Raw genomic sequence first — 10484 nt, 5'->3', positions numbered from 1 at the left:
GCTCCTACTGAAGCCTTAGACAGTCTGGTTTTGGTGGAAATCCAGAGGGGCCTCCCCCCAGAATTATAATCTGCATAACATTATTCCTTTGAGCTCTGGCTAAGTAGCTGGCTTTGTTTTGAAACCAGTTGTCACTGAGCTGCTCACTATTTCCAGTGCCAGGTTGTTAATCCTGCCCTGGGCAGGGCACTGTGTGTTAAAACAATTTTCCTTTGATGACTCTTTTACCAGGATGGCTAGTGCTCCGCTCATGGGATCGCGTGCTCCTGTCCAGGACTTGATCCCATATCATAGCTTGATTCCAAGTCAATGAAATGCTCAACAGCAACTGGAAAGTAATCATCAATTTACTGTCATGGGTCTGTCCCATAAACTGCCAGGATGAGGTCATGGCACGCTCAGAAAGTGGGTGCTCCCTCTTCATTTCCCTGGCTTTTCTCCCCATAGCCGTTGCAAGTCACCTGTCAGCCTATGTTTCAGACTAGTACTCTGGCATGTGAGAGGAACCTGTAAAAATTCCTTTGGAAATAATATCTAAAATTAGTTGCTTCTGAAATACATAATGCCACACATGTCATGGGACTCACCAGAAGCAGCACCTTATTTACGTTCTGCTGCCTGTCCACGGCTGATCAGCTGCATAGGATTGTTATCCCTCACCATAACAGACTTCAGGCAGCATCTGGGCTTCTTTCCAGCACCACTTTTCAAGTCCAAAGAAGCATCAGCTTGAATATGAAAACAGAATGCCAACATGATGCATGGTTTTTTTCTCCACAACAGACAAATGCAAACCTTACATTGGGGATAGAAAGCAATTTTGAAGTGCAATGACTATTGAAACAGGTCTCCCAAGTTTTTGTTTCATATAAGGGAAGAATTATTGGCATAGAAAATCTGCTTAGTCCCTTCTTCACCTCTCTCCTGAAAAAGCCCACAATCTTTAAAACTGTGTTTCAAACTTGCTCAAAGTCAGATAGGTAGAGTTGTAAAATATCAGCAGATTTTAAAATACCTTCTCAAAAAACAATGCTCAAATGTATTAAAGTTCTTTACTATCATAGCTAGTGCATTGTCATTCTCAGTTCAAATACGCTATGAAGTACCTTGCCCTGAAATTAAACTGCTTATTTATTGCCTCTTTAAGTACCAGTCAATATTAATTTCACTCTATATTCACATTGAATATTCCAGAAGTAGTTGAGGGAGAGTGCAGACACTTCCTATTGCCTTTTGTTATCACAAATGGGGCAAATAAAGACAGTCACATTACGCAAAGATTCTTATTATTCAGATGCAAAGACAAATCCTAGATATGCTGTGCTTTACAGACAAAGACTGAATTCATAGTCAGATTTGAAACTGCTGCCTCTCTTCAAAAGAGCGTCTCAGGCCAGACTCCTCAATCAAAAATTACAGAAGGGATTAAAAATTTGAAAGCAACAAATTTGTATTTGACTGAACTAGTCCTCTTACACCCTGGCAAAGATCTGCTAGCAAAAGCTGCAATTCAGTTTCAAACAGGTAAAAGCCTTAGATAGATATTTAATTTATAGCATTTCATAGTGTTAAATATTTAACATCACGAAGTTTAAAAATAAGCTAAACAACTGATAAGAGATGTTTTCTGGGACATTATCCCTGTTCCTGGTTTGCTTTTGATTTAGAGAGTGTATTACAGATTTAACCCCAGAGGTTACCATTTTCAATTTCTGTTGCTCATCACCATACAGACAGGCTGAGAAGAAACAGGTCACAGTGAGAGGCTCTTAGTCCCACAGTCTGTCCATCTGTCCATCCTTCCTACCTCCCTGTTGCACAAGCCCATCAACCTTTCTGCTGTAAGGAGAAAGATCAATACAAGGGTGACTGTCATCTTTATTACATGACAAAACAAGCCTAGGAATAGCTACACTGTCATTGTGATGGGTATGGGGGGCTAGACCTATTTTCTGTTAGATATTATTTCTCAGTTTCTCCTTTTTTCTTCCTTTTCAGTGCAGAACCACAGTACTGACACTTAGAACTGTTCCTGCAGTGGCTGTGTTCTCTGCAAAAGTCACAGAAAACAAATCTGAAATAGGATTTCTCTCACACTAATGGTTTTTTAGCATCGATTTCCTTGCTGTTTATTATCACTGGCAGCAAAGATTCTTAAAACATTTTATCTGGGGCGGAATTTGCTTTAGGGATTAAATGCTCGTCCCGTGGCGGAGGCTTCACTTCTGCTGTGAGGGTAAATCCTCACACTGGGCGGTAGAGGGCACAACAAATATCCTTTAGATGCACCTTTAAAGCACTGATATACTGTAAACTTCGTATCAATCCTAGGAAAAGGCATAAGAACAGTTCCTGCGCAGTTATAACCTAATATATTTCATTTATCCTAATGAAATTTTTTTTCTAAGATGCCATCCCTTGCACTCTAACCCAAAGTATGGAATTTGTATAGAAGAAAATGCACACGTACACACACTAATACAGTATTAGCATTTCCACATGAATTTATACAACAGCTATTGTGCATCACAACATTGTGTGCTGTGTCATCTGATAAAGTGGAAGGCAAAAACTTTCATCTAGTTCAATTGCTGAAGAAATTTGTGTTTATGACTCAACTCTTTGCTGCCTTGAAACAACAAACCAGGCCATTTTCAGAGTGGTTTAAATGGAAGTGCTGAGCTCTCCCCACCCGGATCCAACGGCAGTGGGAATGGTCCAAAGCTGCACCAGGGCAGGTTCAGACTGGACATTAGGAAGCAATCCTTTACCAATCATTCAGTGTTCTTCCCCTCTAATTCTCCCCAAGGGATTTATGAACAAGAACTTGGATGACCCTCACCTTCTGCAATGCATCACTACAGCACTCATCTGCTGTTGCATGTTAAATGTTTCAGCAATTCTTGACATAAAGACTGAAGCTTTCCTGTTCCAAGGTCATCCCAGTGCCTAAGTAATAAAATGATAAGCACTTTTTCTCTTTTCCTTCACCAAAACATAAAGTATTTTTCTGTAGTGAAACAGCTTCAACAAGAACTGATGATGTACCCACTGCAGAATAAACAACTAGCAGAATAAACAATCAAAGATTTGGGGTCATTCTTTAAGAATGGGTGTTTGGTTCCCCTCAATCTGAAGACAGAATTAAGTCCAACTCATAAACTTTCTAAATAAGTAGACCAATAAGCAACTGCTGCAGCTCTCAAAAAAAGAAGTATTTCCAACCTCCTTTGTTATGCGCCCAATGCCTGCCCCAAGAAAATCAATAGAAAATCAATTTTTATCCAGTTTCTTGATTAGATTTTCAGGGAATGAAAGTTATTAATCTTTAGAGAGTTTGAGGCTACAAATAAAGAGTAAAAGTATTTTAGATAGCAGTAGGGAAGTGTACCTACAATATATCTGAAGAACAGTCTTTAGGCCACAAACCTGTGCCAAATTCCTCCAATAGGTAAGTCGTTCATAGAGCATAAGGGTTGTTTCTAACCTCTATGAGAACTAAGACCAGCACAGTGCTCTGAATGCTGCTCAGGAGGTTAGACAAGTGAAAGTTATTTTTACTCCCTGTGAACCTTAAGAGATGCTTATGGAAGACAAAACAACTAGATTGGCTTTACTTTTAAAATAAAGGGCTTTGAGCTGTCTATCACCACACAGGAGTAAATCTTCTAATTATGACAGATAATTTCACACACTCACCAGCTCAATGCTCCATAGCAGTCGAAAAAGTACAAATTTTACATCAGGAATTATATGCACCACAGAGCAGAAAATCATCAGACCATTGGGTATATGCAAGGCAGGTCCACAGTGTGAAAACTATGCATAGAGCTGGTTCCCTCGCTTCAAGAAACGATACGGGGGCAGAGAAGAGTGCTGGGAAGGATTGAAAGTACAGAGCGGTTTCGGAAAACAGATCGCTCCCGAAGAACAGTCCAGGAAAGGGGTGGTTCAGCCGGCACACGCTGCAAGTCCACAAAATCACCAGCGGACAGGGGAGAAGAGCACGGACTGACCCTTCGCTGCCACTCACAGTACAAGAGCTACAACTCTGGGGTGTCAAATGAAACCAGATGCAGAGGGAAAAGAAGCCGTGGCTGCGGGCGGCGCCGATCCCGATCCCGCCCCGCGCTGGCTCTGCCCTAGGGCCGGGCCGCCGGGAAGAGTTGGACTCGGTGATCCTTGTGGGTGCCCTCCAGCTCCGGATATTCAGTGATTTTATGAAGGGCGGCTCCCAGCCCTGCAGCAGGTGTGCTCCGGGCCCCGAGGAGCAGGTAAGGGCAGCCGGGCGGGCGCTGGGGCCGTTCTGGAGCCGCTTTCCAGAGGGCGGCACGGGACCGGGAGCGGTGGGAGAAACCCAGCGATTCCCCTTGCACCTGGTCCTGATGTTTCTCACCAGCAAATCTCTCACTTGAGTTCTCAGGCAGTACCCGATTATCAAGAGTGAAGCTCCCCAGCAATGGCAGGTAAGAGCAAATCCAGATGAAAATGCTGCTGGCTCCAGGGTGGCCGCTTGGCATCTCAAGGATGGTGCCTCCGCCGTGTTTAGTTGGGACACTGAGGTCTTACTTTTCAAAACGACTGAATTTACTTCAGTAAGTGATGCCTTGGAACACTCCAGTGTCTGTAAACACTCTGCGCAAGCACGCTCAGCTCTATCAAAAGGGAAGAAAACTGGCAGCTTTGCAGAATCAAACTTAGCACTTTGAGGAGCTTGTCCATCTCCAGGCACTCCCTAGAGCTCCCTGTTTGCTGGGAGCTGGTAGGACTAGCAAAGACATGACGGCTTCTTATATTCCAGAATAACATATAGACAAAGATTTTAAAAGTTTGTATACACGTTGAATTTATGATGGCATTTCAACCCTCAAGTATGAATGGTCTTCTTTGCATAGCGTGTATTTCATGGACACTGTGCACCCTCGCAAAATAATTGCCCCTTAATATTTACGTTGAAAATGAGCTGTTGTTTCATCAAATATACAGTTCAATTTCCACTAGTTTTCTGTGACACCATAAACTTGCCTGTCACTCGACAGGTGTTGCTCCAGGCTGACGCTGTGCACCAGAGAAACTAACCTCAGGGGATGCCTGAATTTTTGCCTTGGCAGACAGGAAACAGGAGCTACATGTTTTGCAGACCCTGTCATTTTTAAAAATCCCTATAAATTTTGCTCTCTGGTTAACTATAAACAACTTCTACAGCATAGAAAGTATTTCTATGTTGACTCAATAGGAGGGACAGTGATTTGCTGATGTAGGGCAGTGTGACCTGCTATGGAACAGCCCCTCTGTCCACTGAGTTCCGCCTAGGAAAGCCCAGTGTAGCACAGAACTGCTGGGCTGGGCACAGGCAGCAATCAGGGCCTCAGGAGTCACTCAGTGCTGCTGAGCAGCAGTCAAATGCTGCCACTGCCACTCTGCTTTCACTGCTTCTGTGTCCTTGGGAAAAGACACTACAGAAAGAGCCAGGAACAAGCCCCAACTCTACCAGCTGTTCTGCACCTGCCTCCTACATTCCAAATGGTCTCCTGGTTTCCTTTCTGCCTCCAGGGAAAAAAGTCCTCATAGTCTATGCACACCAAGAGCCCAAGTCCTTCAATGGATCTTTGCTGAAGACTGCTGTGGAAGAGCTGACCAAGCAGGGCTGCAGTGTCACCGTGTCGGATTTGTACGCCATGCAGTTTGAGCCCAGAGCAACAAGGAACGACATTGTTGGTGAGCTCAGCCAAAATATGCCTCTCAAAAAACAGTGACTTGTAAGGCCCCCCTCAGAAGGCTGAAAAAAGTCTCCTGAAATCTTCCCCATGCTAAACAACCACAACTCTCAGTCTGTCTTGACAGGAGAGGTGCTCCAGCCCTCAGATCAGCAAGAGATTAATGAGAAACTTCTTTCATTAATAAGAAACTTATTCATGACCCGACATCTGCATTTTTACAAGGCCACTCCTGAACATGACCTTTGTATCACAGTGAGACTACTGACAGGAGGAAAAACATTAACATGTGTCCATAATCAGCCTCTAAAGTCCATTTCTCATGCAGAGGAAATGCCTTCAGATACCTCTCTGGTGCTTGCTAGAGTTGAGTTCACGAGGCTACAACTGCCCCTGTCTTCTGCTGGAGACTAATGACCTGCTCATGGAGTCAGTAGAGCTGGCCAGTACTGGTCCCCCATCCCTTGATGAATTTCCCAGTTTTAGAGGCTGGACAGCAGCTCCATAGTGCATACAAGTGCAGGATGGCCTCAAGGAGCCCTAAGGCAGAGGCAGAACAATTCACAACATTCTCTTAAATCTTCTACCTGCATGCCCAGAGTCCTGAGGCAAGCTTAGGTCCTCATATTGCACTTCCTGTGTTGCTGCAGGAAGGTGAAGTTTCAGAACTCTGTGACCCTACATTCCTTTCCTTTTTAAAATCAAGTGACCATCAGCTGGGATGGTGCTGAATATCCAGCAAAGACAAGAACGTAGGAAAAATGGAAAGCAGTAACCCAGTTCAGAATTGTGAATGGCAACCTGCACTCAGCTGTTATCTGGCACTGATACTGCACAGGGGGCAAGGAATGACTGTTCATTTCTACCCACAGGTCACCTGCACAACTCAGAAGCCTTCAATTATGGTGTGGAAACCTGGGAAGCTTACAAGAGAGGAGCTTTGTCCAAAGACCTGGTTGAAGAGCAGAAGAAAGTGCAGGAAGCAGACCTGCTGATTTTCCAGGTCATTAGTTCAAACAGAATTCAGTTGTGATGCTGACTTTAGGTAATGGTACAGTAAAAACTACAGATCAGTAGTACAATTAGCTGGGTCATTATTACAGCAAATCCAGTAACTGAGTAGCACAATGATGCAGGTTGAAACAACAGCAATGCCATGAGCTCCCCAACACTGGGCCAAACTTCCCAATGGATGCACAAAGATATATCTGACCATGGATGTCAGGCAGGCTGGCAGAAAGCAGGGGAAGGATTATTTCCTGGTCAAGGAGCTGGAGTAGCCAGTGAAGTCAGGGAATTGGATTTTCCCAAGTAGACTGTTCTCATTTGTTGCTGGTTTGCAGAAGCACTACTGGCAATTGATAAAAGAGCTTTACAACCCATCTCCACTATGCCAGCTCTGTCCCTGTTTGCAAATCCCAAAGTACTGTGAATGGAAGTAGTAGCCTTACATTTATTTGTGTCCCTGTTGGGCTTAGACATGGCTTGCTGGCATAATGTCAGCAGGGTTTGAAAAGAAGTCTTTCCTATGATCTCCTGGCCTTTGTCACCAGACTGTCAGATCAGAGCTGATCACCAGATATTTAAGATTTTTGATTCTTTTGCATTTCAGCCATAGGAGACAGGATTCTGTACAGTCTTAAATCTGAATTCAATGGCACCCTCCTACTTCATCCTATTCCAACTTGATTCTGGATGGAAGTCCTCACATGCACCACAGTGTTGGTGTGCTGTAGATGCTCAGATCTGGCCCTGAGGTTACCACAAACAGAAAGCACTTCAGCTTATTTGCCAGGCACAGTTACAGCCTCTACTGACAGAGAGCTGGAGGAGGTACATGCAGGATCTGAGCAGGTTCGGAGGACAGGATTAGTCCTGTAAACCAGGCCTAAAGGTGGCCCAGATTCTCTGTGCTAACCAGGTAATTTTCTCTTTGCCTAGTTTCCCTTGTTTTGGTTCAACATGCCTGCAATCCTGAAGGGCTGGATGGACAGAGTTTTGGTCCAAGGCTTTGCTTACGATTTGTCAAAGGCTTACGATGGTGGTTTGCTCCAGGTATGTTTTTGGAATTTTTTTATTAAGGTCAAGGCTTGCACCATGTTCTATGGGGGCTTGTTCATTCTTTTTTTTTTTTTTTTTCCTTTTCAATTGTATTTGTTTAGAGCTCTCACTTTTCACTACTCTGAAATAATGCTTTGGTAAGATGTTGAGTTATTTTCTGGGTTGTTCACACTGTCTGAAGGGTAAGAAAATAAGGAGACTGCAGCATTTCCTAAATATTTAAGTGATCCCCTAGAGATCTTTCTTGGCCTGCTCTGTGGGGTTTATCATTTATTAGAAGTATCAGAGCGTACTGTGGTAGCATACAGCTTGCAAACAGTTTAAATCAATTCATTTCCAATAATTACTCTCTTCCCACCACTATAGGACTCTTCTTATCTATAATGACTGACACACTAGATGTGTCAGTCCTGCTTTGGGATTAGATGTCAAAGGTTGGAGTTGAACTATAAAACTTAATCTGAGATCTGAAATACTCAGAGTATGAGCCTCTGTCACAACTATCTACTTTGACCCTTTTCCTCTCTGTAGCCTTTAATTTGGCAAGATGCAAAATGTATGTCAAATCATACATTTTTTATTCCTCACTGCACTGGGAATATCTCTGGAAAATTCTGGCCCACTATCTCTGATAGATCTTATTTGGTAACAAATGCAGTACCAAAAAGCAATCAATATTAGTTTCACATTTATTTCACTGCATGTTAATCTCTGTTTGTTCTGATGTTCTTAACAATTTCAAACATTTCAGTTTCTTTAAGTTTCAGAAATGGCTGCCTTGCTAACAGAAATAGGCATAATCCCCAATGATCACAGCTTCAGATGGAGTACAGGCTCAGGACATTTTGGATAGTGCACTCGAAAAATGTTAGTTCAATTACAGAAGCTAAAGCTGAGATGAGAGAAGCTGAGCACATGGCTAATACCATAATCACAGGAGCAGAAGAAACAGGGTGGTTAAGCAAACCCAAGTTTGAAGGGGGACTTGAGCAAAAAGTATCTGCAGTCAGAGAGGACAGGAATAGAGATTTTCACAGTAACAGAGGACTTTCCAGCTACAGTTTGCCATATATTGCATAAGGAAGAAAAAGGTGTCAGACACACAATTGGTTTTCTTTTTAACCCATCTCTGCCCAAAGCATAGACACTCAGTCCATTGATGTAATTGTATGACATTGTATGACAGAACTGCCAGTCCTTAGAACATCATGTCCTTAGAAATTCATGCTGTCCAGGTTCCCCCAAATATCTTGGTAACTATATAGCCACTCTTCTTTAAACATGTCTAACTCAAGCACTACTTTCCTAATTCTAGGACAAATTATCCTTGTTTTCTTTCACTACGGGAGGAAGCAAAGAGAAGTATGCAATCAGGGGTGATATTCGCTATCTCCTATGGCCCATGCAGGTACAATATATCAATATTTGATTACTTTTTGCTTTAATTTTACTATTCCAGCTATTTAAAAACAATTGTTTTAGTGATTATTTTATACAAAACATAATAAGAAATAATTAAGTTGCCCATTCCAAGCATCTGCAGGTTATAAACTGGGATCTAAAATCTTGAGATTACTTCAAAAGTCCATAGAGTTTTAAAGTTGTTTTGTCCCCCTTCCTCCAGTTTGCAATCTGTGTAAAGCTTTTGCTGTCAGCTTTTCCAGTGTCTCTGGTGTTACAGGATTTCCTTTAGCCCTAGCATGCAGGATTTCTCTTCCCCATGGTTACCCAATTTGTGAAGGATGCTATGATCTCCTCCCCACTGCAGTTACCAGCTCCTCACCCCTGAGGAGCTGTCCAGCTGCACAGCTCACAAGTAAATGCAGCAAAACATGAAACAACTCTGAATTCAGAAACACACAGAGAGAAAATGGCAAGCTGAACTTCCACAGGCACTAGCCTTCATGCAGGATCATATGGCTGAGCCAGAGGCAAAAGCTTAAAACCAAAACAAACAAAACAAAACAAAAAAAAAAATCCAAGAAACCAACATGGAAGTAGATGTGAAACACATTGCAGTTCAGGAACAATCTGAGGAGGTTCAAACCAAACAATGAACTTTAGACTGTCCCTTATCCTTGCAAATTGAACAGCATACAGCATCCACAGAGGACAAACCTACGTGTTTAACAGCAATTTACTTCCCTTCTCCTCACAAATGCACAGGTTTAGAGAACCTGACTGATATTGGGTCAAAGAAACAGAACAGACTTGAATCTTGCATTTTCTTCAAATGAAAGTAAGAAGAAATATTTCCTGAGGCATTTCTTTCTTTGTTTTGCATCCAGCATGGAATCATGCACTTCTGTGGTGTCAAAGTGCTTGAACCTCACATCTGTTATGCTCCAGAGAATGTCTCTGAGGAGAAGAGGAAGGAGATGCTGGCTGCCTGGAGCCAGCGCCTGAAGACTCTTTGGAAGGAAGAACCCACAGACTGCTCTCCTGAGTGGTATTTCAAGTAATGTTCAGGTGCAAGACTACAGAGAAGATTTCCTTTTTCTCCATTCTTTTTGATGCTCTAAATACCTGAACACTAATCTCCTAATTCAAATATATTTTAAGAATGTTGAATACTACATCTAGCAGTTTAACTGACAACATGGCATTTATCTTCAAGGATTCCCTTCAAGGACGGGTGCAAAACTCTTTGTTTTGTTCTCCTTGTTCACATAAATGGTGTCATTCTGCCTCCTTGTGGTTGATAAC

The 10484-nt window shown here is 42.6% G+C and overlaps 1 protein-coding gene across 1 annotated transcript; it reads left to right on the top strand.

Moving 5' to 3' along the window:
- Positions 1–4455: 4455 nt before the first annotated feature.
- On the top strand, positions 4456–10240 carry LOC131566664 (ribosyldihydronicotinamide dehydrogenase [quinone]-like). Its single transcript, XM_058818023.1, has 6 exons — positions 4456–4466; positions 5554–5718; positions 6590–6720; positions 7659–7772; positions 9094–9186; positions 10067–10240. The coding sequence occupies exons 1-6, from the start codon at positions 4460–4462 to the stop codon at positions 10238–10240; spliced, it is 684 nt and encodes a 227-aa protein (XP_058674006.1). The 5' UTR covers positions 4456–4459.
- The last annotated feature ends 244 nt before the right edge of the window (positions 10241–10484 follow it).

Source organism: Ammospiza caudacuta, chromosome 1 (genome assembly GCF_027887145.1).
Source record: "Ammospiza caudacuta isolate bAmmCau1 chromosome 1, bAmmCau1.pri, whole genome shotgun sequence".
Classification (NCBI taxonomy): domain Eukaryota; kingdom Metazoa; phylum Chordata; class Aves; order Passeriformes; family Passerellidae; genus Ammospiza; species Ammospiza caudacuta.
This window is presented reverse-complemented; position numbering and strand designations above follow the sequence as displayed.